The 16,960-nt window shown below is 52.5% G+C and overlaps 1 protein-coding gene across 1 annotated transcript in view; it reads right to left on the bottom strand.

Annotated features, from left to right (window-relative positions):
• Positions 1 to 16,732, bottom strand: part of LOC132350454 (myosin-8-like) — a 135,982-nt gene extending 119,250 nt beyond the window's left edge. The window contains exon 1 of the mRNA XM_059899638.1: positions 16,689 to 16,732. Coding sequence (XP_059755621.1) covers positions 16,689 to 16,732 — 44 coding nt within the window. The remainder of the gene's footprint in view (positions 1 to 16,688) is intronic.
• Between the last annotated feature and the right edge of the window lie 228 nt (positions 16,733 to 16,960).

Here is a 16,960-nt window from a genome sequence, read left to right as displayed (position 1 = left end):
CTTCGTTTCTGTGCTAGGGCCCTCTACAGTTGCGGTTAGTGGCGGCCACTCTTCATCGCGGTGCGTAGGCCTCTCACTATCGCGGCCTCTCTTGTTGCGGAGCACAGGCTCCAAACTCGCAGGCTCAGTAGTTGTGACTCACGCGCCTAGTTGCTCCGCGGCCTGTGAGATCCTCCCAGACCGGTGTTCGAACCCGTGTACCCTGCATTGGCAGGCAGATTTTCAACCACTGAGCTACCAGAGAAGCCCCTGTTCTGCTTTATTTTAAATGAACTACCCTTTTCAGGACTCCTAGGCCCCTCGGGTTTGCATCATTTTCCCTCCAAAATCAGTGAGTACCTCCAGACCCCTGTGGGCATGCTGAGCAACATCGAGGCCCAAAGGTCGGTCCCTCGGAGGCCCTCTGTGTATGCCGAGTGATGGGCAACACACTGCTCGTTCCTTAAGGAGAGCTACATTTCCAGAACACTGGAACAGCCTCAGGACCACATTTCTAGCCAGTGCGACGTGCCATGGAACTGTTCGTCATGGCCCCCATCTGAGCTGCCATGAGAAAACACTCTGCTTAGGATTCTTCGAGGACCTCGTACCTGAAGTCACTCTGCTCGAGGAGAAAGTCAGCATCTTACCATGCTGTGTCGCTAACGGGACACTCAGCCTGAGCAGTTGTCTCGAGGTAAGGCCCTGAATTGCCATGCAGAAGCGGAGGCGTGCAGCAGTTTCCAGGAGGCCGTAGCCGGTGCTCTGCATTGTTTTAACGTCAGTACGCTTTGCAGGACATCTAGGAACCCCGCGTGGGCACCCTATTCCCTGCAAGAACACTGAGTACCCTCAGGCCCACATGGGCCTGCTAAGCCACATCCAGGCCCGTAGCCCTTCGGAGCCACTCCGTGTGTGCCGAGTGTAGGGCAACAGACTGCACTCTTTCTTGGCAGAGCGTGATTTCCTCAACACTCCCACAGGTCGACGAACACCTTTGTAGCAGGTCCAACATACCGTGCAAGTGTGACTCATTGCCCTAGTCTGAGCTGCACTGAGAATAACCCTCGGCTTCGCTTTCGATCTGGGACCCCCTGCCTGAAGTCACCCTGCCTCCAGGAGAATGTCGGCTTGCGTTCCGACTGCAAGTAAAGCCCAATTCCTCGTGTAACACTGCAGGCTTTTGAAGAGCCACGGGCCTGGAGGCCTACCTGGGGATTTCCTTGGTTTAGGCAGTTTGCTGTTTGCAGAACACCCTGCTTTGAGGAGTTGATTCAGGGAAGGAACCACTGGGTAACCAGTGTTTCTTTGGACTTGTTAGAAATCACAGGGATGTATGCTGCATGTGCCCGTGGAAATGGGGGCCTGATGGAACTAGCCTTGCTTTCCCATTTGGAAAGCTCCATTCATGCTGCCTTGAAGCTTCTTGAAATTGACTGCTGTTGACAGGCCACTAGCCACCGTAGGCATGGCTCTGGGAAGAAAATGAGTTTTCTCTAGCTAAGCCGGGTGCTTCGATGGCCGGGTTGGAGCTCATCCTGCCACGCTGTAGAGCTAAAGGGAAACTCAACGTGAGTACTGGCCTCGAGGTAAGTCCCTGAGTAGCCACGCAGAAAGGGAGGCATGCAGCTCTTTCCATGAGGTCTTAGTCGCTGTTCTGCTTTATTTTATTTTATTTTTTTATTTTTTATTGTTTTTTTAAAACTTATTGATTGATTGATTGATTGCTATGTTGTGTCTTCGTTTCTGTGCTAGGGCTCTCTCCAATTGTGGTAAGTAGCGGCCACTCTTCATCGCGGTGCGTAGGCCTCTCTTTATCGCGGCCTCTCTTGTTGCGGAGCACAGGCTCCAGCGGCGCAGGCTCAGTATTTGTTGTTCTCGGGCCCAGTTGCTCCACGGCCTGTGGGATCCTCCCAGACCATGGCTCGAACCCGTGTACCCTGCGTTAGCAGTCAGATTCTCAACCAGTGCGCCACCAGGGAAGACCCTGCTTCCTGCTTTATTTTAAAGGAAGTACCCTTTTCAGGACTCCTAGGCCCCTCGGGTGTGCATCATTTTCCCTCCAAGATCAGTGAGTACCTCCAGACCCCTGTGGGCCTGCTAAGCAACATCGAGGCACAAAGGTCGGTCCCTCGGAGGCCCTCTGTGTATGCCGAGTGATGGGCAACACACTGCTCGTTCCTTAAGGAGAGCTACATTTCCAGAGCACTGGAACAGCCTCAGGACCATATTTCTAGCCAGTGAGACGTGCCATAGAAGTTTGCTTCATGGCCCCCGTCTGAGCTGCCATGAGAAAACACTCTGCTTAGGATTCTTCGAGGAAATCGTATCTGAAGTCACTCTGCTCGAGGAGAAAGTCAGCATCCTACCATGCTGTGTCGCTAACGGGACACTCAGCGTGAGCAGTTGTCTCGAGGTAAGGCCCTGAATTGCCATGCAGAAGCGAAGGCGTGCAGCAGTGTCCAGGAGGCCGTAGCCGCTGCTCTGCATTGTTTTAATGTCAGTACGCTTTGCAGGATATCTAGGAACCCCGCGTGGGCACCCTATTCCCTGCAAGAACACTGAGTACCCTCAGGCCTCCATGGGCCTGCTAAGCCACATCCAGGCCCGTAGCCCTTCGGAGCCACTCTGTGTATGCCGAGTGTAGGGCAACAGACTGCACTCTTTCTTGGGACAGCTCGATTTCCTCAACACTCCCACTGGTCGACGAACAGCTTTCTAGCAGGTCCAACATACCGTGCAAGTGTGACTCATTGCCCTAGTCTGAGCTGCACTGAGAATAACCCTCGGCTTCGCATTCGGTCTGGGACCCCCTGCCTGAAGTCACCCTGCCTCCAGGAGAATGTCGGCTTGCGTTCCGACTGCAAGTAAAACCCAGTTCCTCGTGCAACACTGCAGGCTTTTGAAGAGCCACGGGCCCGGAGGCTTAGCTGGGGCGTTCCTTGGTTGAGGCAGTTTGCTGTTTGCAGAACACCCTGCTTCGACGATTTGATTCAGGGAAGGAACCACTGGGTAACCTGTGTCTGTTTGGACTTGTTAGAAAGCACAGGGATGTATGCTGCGTGTGCCCGTGGAAATGGGGGCCTGATGTAACTAGCCTTGCTTTCCCATTTTTTTTTTTAAAGAAATCCTATGTTATTTATTTATTTATTTATGGCTCTGTTGGGTCTTCGTTTCTGTGTGGGGGCTTTCTCTAGTTGCGGCAAGCGGGGCCCTCTCTTCTTTGCAGTTCGTGGGCCTCTCACTATGGCGGCCTCTCTTGTTGCGGAGCACAGGCTCCGGACGCGCAGGCTCCGTAGTTGTGGCTCACGGGCCTAGTTGCTCCGCGGCATGTGGGATCTTCCGAGACCAGGGCTCGAACCCGTATTCCCTGCATTGGCAGGCAGATTCTCAACCACTGCACCCCCAGGGAAAACCTGCTTTCCCATTTTGAAAGCTCCATTCATGCTGCCTTGAAGCTACTTGAAATTGACGGCTGTTGACAGGCCAGTAGCCACTGTAGGCATGGCTCTAAGAATAAAATGAGTTTTCTCTAGGTAAGCCGGGTGCTTCGATGGCCGGGGTGTAGGTCACCTGCCACACTCTAGAGCTAAAGGGAAACTCAACGTGAGTACTGGCCTCGAGGTAAGTCCCTGAGTAGCCGTGCAGAAAGGGAGGCATGAGGCTCTTTCCATGAAGTCTTAGTCGCTGTTCTGCTCTATTTTATTTTATTTTTATCATTTTTTATTCTTTTTTTAAGATTTATTGATTGATTGATTGTTATGTTGGGTCTTCGTTTCTGTGCTAGGGCCCTCTACAGTTGCGGTAAGTGGGGGCCATTCTTCATCGCGGTTCATAGGCCTCTCACTATCGCGGCCTCTCTTGTTGCGGAGTACAGGCTCCAGCGGCGCAGGCTCAGTAGTTGTGGCTCACGCGCCCAGTGGGATCCTCCCAGACCAGGGCTCGAACCCATGTACCCTGCGTTGGCAGGCAGATTCTGAACCACTGCGCCACCAGGGAAGCCCCTGTTCTACTTTATTTTAAAGGAAGGACCCTTTTCAAGACTCCTAGGCCCCTCGGGAGTGCATCATTTTCCCTCCAAGATCAGTGAGTACCTCCAGACCCCTGTGGGCCTGCTGAGCAACATCGAGGCCCAAAGGTCGGTCCCTCGGAGGTCCTCTGTGTATGCCGAGTGATGGGTAACACACTGCTCGTTCCTTAAGGAGAGCTACATTTCCAGAGCACTGGAGCAGCCTCAGGACCACATTTCTAGCCAGTGCGACATGACATGGAAGTGTTCGTCATGGCCCCCGTCTGAGCTGCCATGAGAAAACACTCTGCTTAGGATTCTTCGAGGACCTCGTATCTGAAGTCACTCTGCTCGAGGAGAAAGTCAGCATCCTACCATGCTGTGTCGCTAACGGGACACTCAGCGTGAGCACTTGTCTCGAGGTAAGTCCCTGAATTGCCATGCAGAAGCGGAGGCGTGCAGCAGTGTCCAGGAGGCCGTAGCCACTGCTGTGCATTGTTTTAACTTCAGTACGCTTTGCAGGACATCTAGGAACCCCGCGTGGGCACCCTATTCCCTGCAAGAACACTGAGTACCCTCAGGCCCACATGGGCCTGCTAAGCCACATCCAGCCCCGTGGCCCTTCGGAGCCACTCTGTGTATGCCGAGTGTAGGGCAACAGACTGCACTCTTTCTCGGGATAGCTCGATTTCCTCAACACTCCCACTGGTCGACAAACACCTTTGTAGCAGGTCCAACATACCGTGCAAGTGTGACTCATTGCCCTAGTCTGAGCTTCACTGAGAATAACCTTCGGCTTCACATTCGATCTGGGACCCGCTGCCTGAAGTCACCCTGCCTCCAGGAGAATGTCGGCTTGCGTTCCGACTGCAACTAAAGCCCAGTTCCTCGTGTAACACTGCAGGCTTTTGAAGAGCCACGGTCCCGGAGGCTTAGCTGGGGCGTTCCTTGGTTGGGCAGTTTGCTGTTTGCAGAACACCCTGCTTTGAGGAGTTGATTCAGGGAAGGAACCACTGGGTAACCAGTGTTTCTTTGGACTTGTTAGAAATCACAGGGATGTATGCTGCATGTGCCCGTGGAAATGGGGGCCTGATGGAACTAGCCTTGCTTTCCCATTTGGAAAGCTCCATTCATGCTGCCTTGAAGCTTCTTGAAATTGACTGCTGTTGACAGGCCACTAGCCACCGTAGGCATGGCTCTGGGAAGAAAATGAGTTTTCTCTAGCTAAGCCGGGTGCTTCGATGGCCGGGTTGGAGCTCATCCTGCCACGCTGTAGAGCTAAAGGGAAACTCAACGTGAGTACTGGCCTCGAGGTAAGTCCCTGAGTAGCCACGCAGAAAGGGAGGCATGCAGCTCTTTCCATGAGGTCTTAGTCGCTGTTCTGCTTTATTTTATTTTATTTTTTTATTTTTTATTGTTTTTTTAAAACTTATTGATTGATTGATTGATTGCTATGTTGTGTCTTCGTTTCTGTGCTAGGGCTCTCTCCAATTGTGGTAAGTAGCGGCCACTCTTCATCGCGGTGCGTAGGCCTCTCTTTATCGCGGCCTCTCTTGTTGCGGAGCACAGGCTCCAGCGGCGCAGGCTCAGTATTTGTTGTTCTCGGGCCCAGTTGCTCCACGGCCTGTGGGATCCTCCCAGACCATGGCTCGAACCCGTGTACCCTGCGTTAGCAGTCAGATTCTCAACCAGTGCGCCACCAGGGAAGACCCTGCTTCCTGCTTTATTTTAAAGGAAGTACCCTTTTCAGGACTCCTAGGCCCCTCGGGTGTGCATCATTTTCCCTCCAAGATCAGTGAGTACCTCCAGACCCCTGTGGGCCTGCTAAGCAACATCGAGGCACAAAGGTCGGGCCTTCGGAGGCCCTCTGTGTATGCCGAGTGATGGGCAAAACACTGCTCGTTCCTTAAGGAGAGCTACATTTCCAGAGCACTGGAACAGCCTCAGGACCATATTTCTAGCCAGTGAGACGTGCCGTAGAAGTTTGCGTCATGGCCCCCGTCTGAGCTGCCAGGAGAAAACACTCTGCTTAGGATTCTTCGAGGAAATCGTATCTGAAGTCACTCTGCTCGAGGAGAAAGTCAGCATCCTACCATGCTGTGTCGCTAACAGGACACTCAGCGTGAGCAGTTGTCTCGAGGTAAGGCCCTGAATTGCCATGCAGAAGCGAAGGCGTGCAGCAGTGTCCAGGAGGCCGTAGCCGCTGCTCTGCATTGTTTTAATGTCAGTACGCTTTGCAGGATATCTAGGAACCCCGCGTGGGCACCCTATTCCCTGCAAGAATACTGAGTACCCTCAGGCCCCCAAGGGCCTGCTAAGCCACATCCAGGCCCGTAGCCCTTCGGAGCCACTCTGTGTATGCCGAGTGTAGGGCAACAGACTGCACTCTTTCTTGGGACAGCTCAATTTCCTCAACACTCCCACTGGTCGACAAACAGCTTTCTAGCAGGTCCAACATACCGTGCAAGTGTGACTCATTGCCCTAGTCTGAGCTGCACTGAGAATAACCTTCGGCTTCACATTCGATCTGGGACCCCCTGCCTGAAGTCACCCTGCCTCCAGGAGAATGTCGGCTTGCGTTCCGACTGCAACTAAAGCCCAGTTCCTCGTGCAACACTGCAGGCTTTTGAAGAGCCACGGTCCCGGAGGCTTAGCTGGGGCGTTCCTTGGTTGAGGCAGTTTGCTGTTTGCAGAACACCCTGCTTCGAGGAGTTGATTCAAGGAAGGAACCACTGGGTAACCTGTGTCTGTTTGGACTTGTTAGAAAGCACAGGGATGTATGCTGCGTGTGCCCGTGGAAATGGGGGCCTGATGGAACTAGCCTTGCTTTCCCATTTTTTTTTTAAAGAAATCCTATGTTATTTATTTATTTATTTATGGCTCTGTTGGGTCTTCGTTTCTGTGCGGGGGCTTTCTCTAGTTGCGGCAAGCGGGGGCCTCTCTTCTTTGCAGTGCGTGGGCCTCTCACTATGGCGGCCTCTCTTGTTGCGGAGCACAGGCTCCGGACGCGCAGCCTCAGTAGTTGTGGCTCACGGGCCTAGTTGCTCCGCGGCATGTGGGATCTTCCCAGACCAGGGCTCGAACCCGTGTGCCCTGCATTGGCAGGCAGATTCTCAACCACTGCACCCCCAGGGAAAACCTGCTTTCCCATTTTGAAAGCTCCATTCATGCTGCCTTGAAGCTACTTGAAATTGACGGCTGTTGACAGGCCACTAGCCACTGTAGGCATGGCTCTAAGAAGAAAATGAGTTTTCTCTAGGTAAGCCGGGTGCTTCGATGGCCGGGGTGTAGCTCATCCTGCCATGCTCTAGAGCTAAAGGGAAACTGAACGTGAGTACTGGCCTCGAGGTAAGTCCCTGAGTAGCCGCGCAGAAAGGGAGGCATGCAGCTCTTTCCATGAGGTCTTATTCGCTGTTATGCTTTATTTTATTTTATTTTTTTCATTATTTATTGTTATTTTAAGATTTATTGATTGACTGATTGATTGTTATGTTGGGTCTTCGTTTCTGTGCTAGGGCCCTCTACAGTTGCGGTTAGTGGCGGCCACTCTTCATCGCGGTGCGTAGGCCTCTCACTATCGCGGCCTCTCTTGTTGCGGAGCACAGGCTCCAAACTCGCAGGCTCAGTAGTTGTGACTCACGCGCCTAGTTGCTCCGCGGCCTGTGAGATCCTCCCAGACCGGTGTTCGAACCCGTGTACCCTGCATTGGCAGGCAGATTTTCAACCACTGAGCTACCAGAGAAGCCCCTGTTCTGCTTTATTTTAAATGAACTACCCTTTTCAGGACTCCTAGGCCCCTCGGGTTTGCATCATTTTCCCTCCAAAATCAGTGAGTACCTCCAGACCCCTGTGGGCCTGCTGAGCAACATCGAGGCCCAAAGGTCGGTCCCTCGGAGGCCCTCTGTGTATGCCGAGTGATGGGCAACACACTGCTCGTTCCTTAAGGAGAGCTACATTTCCAGAACACTGGAACAGCCTCAGGACCACATTTCTAGCCAGTGCGACGTGCCATGGAACTGTTCGTCATGGCCCCCATCTGAGCTGCCATGAGAAAACACTCTGCTTAGGATTCTTCGAGGACCTCGTACCTGAAGTCACTCTGCTCGAGGAGAAAGTCAGCATCCTACCATGCTGTGTCGCTAACGGGACACTCAGCCTGAGCAGTTGTCTCGAGGTAAGGCCCTGAATTGCCATGCAGAAGCGGAGGCGTGCAGCAGTTTCCAGGAGGCCGTAGCCGGTGCTCTGCATTGTTTTAACGTCAGTACGCTTTGCCGGACATCTAGGAACCACGCATGGGCACCCTATTCCCTGAAAGAACACTGAGTACCCTCAGGCCCCCATGGGCCTGCTAAGCCACATCCAGGCCCGTAGCCCTTCGGAGCCACTCCGTGTGTGCCGAGTGTAGGGCAACAGACTGCACTCTTTCTTGGCAGAGCGTGATTTCCTCAACACTCCCACAGGTCGACGAACACCTTTGTAGCAGGTCCAACATACCGTGCAAGTGTGACTCATTGCCCTAGTCTGAGCTGCACTGAGAATAACCCTCGGCTTCGCTTTCGATCTGGGACCCCCTGCCTGAAGTCACCCTGCCTCCAGGAGAATGTCGTCTTGCGTTCCAACTGCAACTAAAGGTCAGTTCCTCGTGTAACACTGCAGGCTTTTGAAGAGCCACGGGCCTGGAGGCCTACCTGGGGATTTCCTTGGTTTAGGCAGTTTGCTGTTTGCAGAACACCCTGCTTTGAGGAGTTGATTCAGGGAAGGAACCACTGGGTAACCAGTGTTTCTTTGGACTTGTTAGAAATCACAGGGATGTATGCTGCATGTGCCCGTGGAAATGGGGGCCTGATGGAACTAGCCTTGCTTTCCCATTTGGAAAGCTCCATTCATGCTGCCTTGAAGCTTCTTGAAATTGACTGCTGTTGACAGGCCACTAGCCACCGTAGGCATGGCTCTGGGAAGAAAATGAGTTTTCTCTAGCTAAGCCGGGTGCTTCGATGGCCGGGTTGGAGCTCATCCTGCCACGCTGTAGAGCTAAAGGGAAACTCAACGTGAGTACTGGCCTCGAGGTAAGTCCCTGAGTAGCCACGCAGAAAGGGAGGCATGCAGCTCTTTCCATGAGGTCTTAGTCGCTGTTCTGCTTTATTTTATTTTATTTTCTTATTTTTTATTGTTTTTTTAAAACTTATTGATTGATTGATTGATTGCTATGTTGTGTCTTCGTTTCTGTGCTAGGGCTCTCTCCAATTGTGGTAAGTAGCGGCCACTCTTCATCGCGGTGCGTAGGCCTCTCTTTATCGCGGCCTCTCTTGTTGCGGAGCACAGGCTCCAGCGGCGCAGGCTCAGTATTTGTTGTTCTCGGGCCCAGTTGCTCCACGGCCTGTGGGATCCTCCCAGACCATGGCTCGAACCCGTGTACCCTGCGTTAGCAGTCAGATTCTCAACCAGTGCGCCACCAGGGAAGACCCTGCTTCCTGCTTTATTTTAAAGGAAGTACCCTTTTCAGGACTCCTAGGCCCCTCGGGTGTGCATCATTTTCCCTCCAAGATCCGTGAGTACCTCCAGACCCCTGTGGGCCTGCTGAGCAACATCGAGGCACAAAGGTCGGTCCCTCGGAGGCCCTCTGTGTATGCCGAGTGATGGGCAACACACTGCTCGTTCCTTAAGGAGAGCTACATTTCCAGAGCACTGGAACAGCCTCAGGACCATATTTCTAGCCAGTGAGACGTGCCATAGAAGTTTGCTTCATGGCCCCCGTCTGAGCTGCCATGAGAAAACACTCTGCTTAGGATTCTTCGAGGAAATCGTATCTGAAGTCACTCTGCTCGAGGAGAAAGTCAGCATCCTACCATGCTGTGTCGCTAACGGGACACTCAGCGTGAGCAGTTGTCTCGAGGTAAGGCCCTGAATTGCCATGCAGAAGCGAAGGCGTGCAGCAGTGTCCAGGAGGCCGTAGCCGCTGCTCTGCATTGTTTTAATGTCAGTACGCTTTGCAGGATATCTAGGAACCCCGCGTGGGCACCCTATTCCCTGCAAGAACACTGAGTACCCTCAGGCCTCCATGGGCCTGCTAAGCCACATCCAGGCCCGTAGCCCTTCGGAGCCACTCTGTGTATGCCGAGTGTAGGGCAACAGACTGCACTCTTTCTTGGGACAGCTCGATTTCCTCAACACTCCCACTGGTCGACGAACAGCTTTCTAGCAGGTCCAACATACCGTGCAAGTGTGACTCATTGCCCTAGTCTGAGCTGCACTGAGAATAACCCTCGGCTTCGCATTCGGTCTGGGACCCCCTGCCTGAAGTCACCCTGCCTCCAGGAGAATGTCGGCTTGCGTTCCGACTGCAAGTAAAGCCCAGTTCCTCGTGCAACACTGCAGGCTTTTGAAGAGCCACGGGCCCGGAGGCTTAGCTGGGGCGTTCCTTGGTTGAGGCAGTTTGCTGTTTGCAGAACACCCTGCTTCGACGATTTGATTCAGGGAAGGAACCACTGGGTAACCTGTGTCTGTTTGGACTTGTTAGAAAGCACAGGGATGTATGCTGCGTGTGCCCGTGGAAATGGGGTCCTGATGTAACTAGCCTTGCTTTCCCATTTTTTTTTTTAAAGAAATCCTATGTTATTTATTTATTTATTTATGGCTCTGTTGGGTCTTCATTTCTGTGTGGGGGCTTTCTCTAGTTGCGGCAAGCGGGGCCCTCTCTTCTTTGCAGTTCGTGGGCCTCTCACTATGGCGGCCTCTCTTGTTGCGGAGCACAGGCTCCGGACGCGCAGGCTCCGTAGTTGTGGCTCACGGGCCTAGTTGCTCCGCGGCATGTGGGATCTTCCGAGACCAGGGCTCGAACCCGTATTCCCTGCATTGGCAGGCAGATTCTCAACCACTGCACCCCCAGGGAAAACCTGCTTTCCCATTTTGAAAGCTCCATTCATGCTGCCTTGAAGCTACTTGAAATTGACGGCTGTTGACAGGCCAGTAGCCACTGTAGGCATGGCTCTAAGAATAAAATGAGTTTTCTCTAGGTAAGCCGGGTGCTTCGATGGCCGGGGTGTAGGTCACCTGCCACACTCTAGAGCTAAAGGGAAACTCAACGTGAGTACTGGCCTCGAGGTAAGTCCCTGAGTAGCCGTGCAGAAAGGGAGGCATGAGGCTCTTTCCATGAAGTCTTAGTCGCTGTTCTGCTCTATTTTATTTTATTTTTATCATTTTTTATTCTTTTTTTAAGATTTATTGATTGATTGATTGTTATGTTGGGTCTTCGTTTCTGTGCTAGGGCCCTCTACAGTTGCGGTAAGTGGGGGCCATTCTTCATCGCGGTTCATAGGCCTCTCACTATCGCGGCCTCTCTTGTTGCGGAGCACAGGCTCCAGCGGCGCAGGCTCAGTAGTTGTGGCTCACGCGCCCAGTGGGATCCTCCCAGACCAGGGCTCGAACCCATGTACCCTGCGTTGGCAGGCAGATTCTGAACCACTGCGCCACCAGGGAAGCCCCTGTTCTACTTTATTTTAAAGGAAGGACCCTTTTCAAGACTCCTAGGCCCCTCGGGAGTGCATCATTTTCCCTCCAAGATCAGTGAGTACCTCCAGACCCCTGTGGGCCTGCTGAGCAACATCGAGGCCCAAAGGTCGGTCCCTCGGAGGTCCTCTGTGTATGCCGAGTGATGGGTAACACACTGCTCGTTCCTTAAGGAGAGCTACATTTCCAGAGCACTGGAGCAGCCTCAGGACCACATTTCTAGCCAGTGCGACATGACATGGAAGTGTTCGTCATGGCCCCCGTCTGAGCTGCCATGAGAAAACACTCTGCTTAGGATTCTTCGAGGACCTCGTATCTGAAGTCACTCTGCTCAAGGAGAAAGTCAGCATCCTACCATGCTGTGTCGCTAACGGGACACTCAGCGTGAGCAGTTGTCTCAAGGTAAGGCCCTGAATTGCCATGCAGAAGCGGAGGCGTGCAGCAGTTTCCATGAGGCTGTAGCCGCTGCTCTGCATTGTTTTAATGTCAGTACGCTTTGCAGGACATCTAGGAACCCCGCGTAGGCACCCTATTCCCTGCAAGAACACTGAGTACCCTCTGGCCCCCATGGGCCTTCTAAGCCACATCCAGGCCCGTAGCCCTTCGGAGCCACTCTGTGTATGCCGAGTGTAGGGCAACAGACTGCACTCTTTCTTGGGAGAGCGTGATTTCCTCTACACTCCCACAGGTCGACGAACACCTTTCTAGCAGGTCCAACATACCGTGCAAGTGTGACTCGTTGCCCTAGTCTGAGCTGCACTGAGAATAACCCTCGGCTTCGCATTCGATCTGGGACCCCCTGCCTGAAGTCACCCTGCCTCCAGGAGAATGTCGGCTTGCGTTCCGACTGCAAGTAAAGCCCAGTTTCTCGTGTAACACTGCAGGCTTTTGAAGAGCCACGGGCCCGGAGGCTTAGCTGGGGTGTTCCTTGATTGAGGCAGTTAGCTGTTTGCAGAACACCCTGATTCGAGGAGTTGATTCAAGGAAGGAACCACTGGGTAACCTGTGTCTGTTTGGACTTGTTAGAAAGCACAGGGATGTATGCTGCGTGTGCCCGTGGAAGTGGGGGCCTGATGGAAGTAGCCTTGCTTTCCCATTTTGAAAGCTCCATTCATGCTGCCTTGAAGCTACTTGAAATTGACTGCTCTTGACAGGCCACTAGCTACTGTAGGCATGGCTCTGGGAAAAAAATGAGTTTTCTCTATGTAAGCCAGGTGCTTCGATGGCCGCAGTGGAGCTCATCCTGCCTCGCTCTAGAGCTAAAGGGAAACTCAACGTGAGTACTGGCCTCGAGGTAAGTCCCTGAGTAGCCGCGCAGAAAGGGAGGCATGCAGCTCTTTCCATGAGGTCTTATTCGCTGTTATGCTTTATTTTATTTTATTTTTTTCATTATTTATTGTTATTTTAAGATTTATTGATTGACTGATTGATTGTTATGTTTGGTCTTCGTTTCTGTGCTAGGGCCCTCTACAGTTGCGGTTAGTGGCGGCCACTCTTCATCGCGGTGCGTAGGCCTCTCACTATCGCGGCCTCTCTTGTTGCGGAGCACAGGCTCCAAACTCGCAGGCTCAGTAGTTGTGGCTCACGCGCCTAGTTGTTCCGTGGCCTGTGAGATCCTCCCAGACCGGTGTTCGAACCCGTGTACCCTGCATTGGCAGGCAGATTTTCAACCACTGAGCTACCAGGGAAGCCCCTGTTCTGCTTTATTTTAAATGAACTACCCTTTTCAGGACTCCTAGGCCCCTCGGGTGTGCATCATTTTCCCTCCAAGATCAGTGAGTACCTCCAGACCCCTGTGGGCCTGCTGAGCAACATCGAGGCCCAAAGGTCGGTCCCTCGGAGGCCCTCTGTGTATGCCGAGTGATGGGCAACACACTGCTCATTCCTTAAGGAGAGCTACATTTCCAGAACACTGGAACAGCCTCAGGACCACATTTCTAGCCAGTGCGACGTGCCATGGAACTGTTCGTCATGGCCCCCATCTGAGCTGCCATGGGAAAACACTCTGCTTAGGATTCTTAGAGGACCCCGTACCTGAAGTCACTCTGCTCGAGGAGAAAGTCAACATCCTACCATGCTGTGTCGCTAACGGGACACTCAGCCTGAGCAGTTGTCTCGAGGTAAGTCCCTGAATTGCCATGCAGAAGCGGAGGCGTGCAGCAGTTTCCAGGAGGCCGTAGCCTCTGCTCTGCATTGTTTTAACGTCAGTACGCTTTGCAGGACATCTAGGAACCACGCATGGGCACCCTATTCCCTGCAAGAACACTGAGTACCCTGAGGCCCCCATGGGCCTGCTAAGCCACATCCAGGCCCGTAGCCCTTCAGAGCCACTCTGTGTGTGCCAAGTGTAGGGCAACAGACTGCACTCTTTCTTGGCAGAGCGTGATTTCCTCAACACTCCCACAGGTCGACGAACACCTTTGTAGCAGGTCCAACATACCGTGCAAGTGTGACTCATTGCCCTAGTCTGAGCTGTACTGAGAATAACCCTCGGCTTCGCATTCGATCTGGGACCCCCTGCCTGAAGTCACCCTGCCTCCAGGAGAATGTCGGCTTGCGTTCCGACTGCAACTAAAGCCCAGTTCCTCATGCAACACTGCAGGCTTTTGAAGAGCCACGGTCCCGGAGGCTTAGCTGGGGCGTTCCTTGGTTGAGGCAGTTTGCTGTTTGCAGAACACCCTGCTTCGAGGAGTTGATTCAAGGAAGGAACCACTGGGTAACCTGTGTCTGTTTGGACTTGTTAGAAAGCACAGGGATGTATGCTGCGTGTGCCCGTGGAAATGGGGGCCTGATGGAACTAGCCTTGCTTTCCCATTTTTTTTTTAAAGAAATCCTATGTTATTTATTTATTTATTTATGGCTCTGTTGGGTCTTCGTTTCTGTGCGGGGGCTTTCTCTAGTTGCGGCAAGCGGGGGCCTCTCTTCTTTGCAGTGCGTGGGCCTCTCACTATGGCGGCCTCTCTTGTTGCGGAGTACAGGCTCCGGACGCGCAGCCTCAGTAGTTGTGGCTCACGGGCCTAGTTGCTCCGCGGCATGTGGGATCTTCCCAGACCAGGGCTCGAACCCGTGTGCCCTGCATTGGCAGGCAGATTCTCAACCACTGCACCCCCAGGGAAAACCTGCTTTCCCATTTTGAAAGCTCCATTCATGCTGCCTTGAAGCTACTTGAAATTGACTGCTGTTGACAGGCCACTAGCCACCGTAGGCATGGCTCTAGGAAGAAAATGAGTTTTCTCTAGCTAAGCCGGGTGCTTCCATCGCCGGGGTGTTGCTCATCCTGCCGCTCTCTAGATCTAAAGGGAAACTCAACGTGAGTACTGGCCTCGAGGTAATGCTGTGAGTAGCCGTGCAGAAATGGCGTCTTGCAACTTCCTCCATGATGTCTTCGTCACTCCTCTGCTTTATTTTAGAGGAAGTACCCTTTTCCGGACTCCTAAGCCCCCCGGTTGGCACCCTTTTCCCTACAGATCCCTGAGTACCCCCAGACCCCTCTATGTTTGCTGAGCAACAGCCAGGTCAGTTGGCCCTTCAGATGCCCTCTGTGTATGCCGAGCAAAGGGCCACATGCTACACTCTTACTTGAGAGAACTAGATTTCTTCAGCACTCCAGCAGCTTTAGGAAAACGTTTCTACGCCATCTAACATGCCATGGAATTGTGCCTCATTGCCCTATTGTGAGCTGCAGTGAAAAAGCACTCTGCTAAGCATTCCTTCTAGGACTTCCTACCTGAAGTAAATAATTTCTAAATAAAGAAATAAATATTTTTTAAAAAATTTATAAAAAAAAAGAAAGAAAGAGAAGTGATTTTTGTGTACTGATTTTTTACCCTGCAGCTTTACTAAATTCGTTTATTAGTTCTAACAGGTTTTTGGTGGTTTGATGTGGGAGACTAGAATTCAGAAATCCCACTGTTTCTACTACAGCCAGGTCATCCACAGCACGCAAGACACAGTGGCTCCTAATATAACCTTCCCATGGTGCCTGTTAATAACGCGTGGACCCTACAAGAATGATGAGCGTCACCACTTTAGGTGAACCGCATCTGGTTAAGGCTTGGCCTCTATTATGAAGTTTGATGTCTTCTCTGCTTTTCTTGGGCATGGTTTTGACCTGGTTCTTTTGAAAAGTAATGTACTCCCCAGTAATTTCAAGTGTATAAAAAAACTATAAGTAGCAGTACAAAATACACCACCTCACATAAACTACTCCAGTGTGTTTTATGCAATACTGGGGTCCTCTCCCAGGGAACCAGAACATAAAGACCCAAAGACGAAATTTTATGGTTCCACCTTATAATCCTATCCACGGGCCCACTTCAACGTTCACCATCTCCGCAACTCTATGGAAATGTCTTTTCCCATTCTGATCCAGTTTTCTTTTTCTGAAACCATTACTGAGACTTTCCCTCATTTTCAAAACCTTTATGGATTTAAAATACACGAGCTAAGTATGATCTGGGTGACCTTTTCTGCATGAGCTCTTTGACTTAGAATGTTTTCAGTGTTCATCCATGTTCTAACATGTATCATCAGTGCTTCATTCATTCTTTTCATTGTGATTAAAAGTAACATTTACCATTTAAACCATTTTGAGTATACAGTTCTGTGGCATTGACTACATTCACATTGTTGTACAAATATTCTCACCATCCATCTCCTGGACCGATTCATTTTCCCCATGGGAAACTCTGTATCAATGTCTCTACATTTTTGCCAAAATTTGTTATTTTTAATTATCTTGATTATAGGCCTTCTAGTGTTTGTGGAGGGGTATGGCGTTGTGATATTAATGTGCATTTCCATCGTGACTAACGATGTTTAACATCTCTTCAGGTGTTTGTTGACCATTTGTATGTCTTATCTGGAGAAGGGTCTTTTCAAGTCCTTTTTCCATTTAAAAAACTGGGTTGTTTGCGGGGGCCTGCAGCTCCGCCGCCCGAGCCGGGTCCCGGCAAGCGCTCCTGCTGGCGGCCTTGGCCTCGCTGAGTCCAGCCTGGAGCGATCTCCGCGCCGCAGGGGCCCGTGCGCCGGGGCATCGCTAGCGGCCTCGCAGGGGCGCCGCTTCCTGCCTGGCGCTCGCAGGAGAGGGGACGCCCGGCCCCAGGCGCCCGTGCCCAGAGTGCCGAGACCGTGCTGTGCCACGCGGACGCGGCGCCGGCGGGGCGGGTCTCGCTTGGCATTGGCTGCAGCTCACCTGAGCGCGCCGGCGGTCCGCGCGCCTCTCCCGGAAGTGGGCATCCTGGCCAGAGCGCACCTGGCGCGGGGCGTCCTCGGGGGCTCGTGGGGGTGGGTGGAGGAGGGAACCACGACTCACACCAGAGCTGTTCGGCACAGTCGCGGAACCCCCTAACCTGGCAGTCGCAGGAAGGTCTCGCCTTTGAGTAGAGGCTTTGAGGACAGGCCCGAGCCTACCCCGTTCAATTTTACAAAACATCTGCTGGTGTAAAGCTCGCTCCCGCGCGGTTT

Source organism: Balaenoptera ricei, chromosome 16 (assembly GCF_028023285.1).
Source record: "Balaenoptera ricei isolate mBalRic1 chromosome 16, mBalRic1.hap2, whole genome shotgun sequence".
Classification (NCBI taxonomy): Eukaryota; Metazoa; Chordata; class Mammalia; order Artiodactyla; family Balaenopteridae; genus Balaenoptera; species Balaenoptera ricei.
Note: the sequence above shows the minus strand (reverse complement) of the source record. Positions and strands in the feature narration are given on the sequence as shown.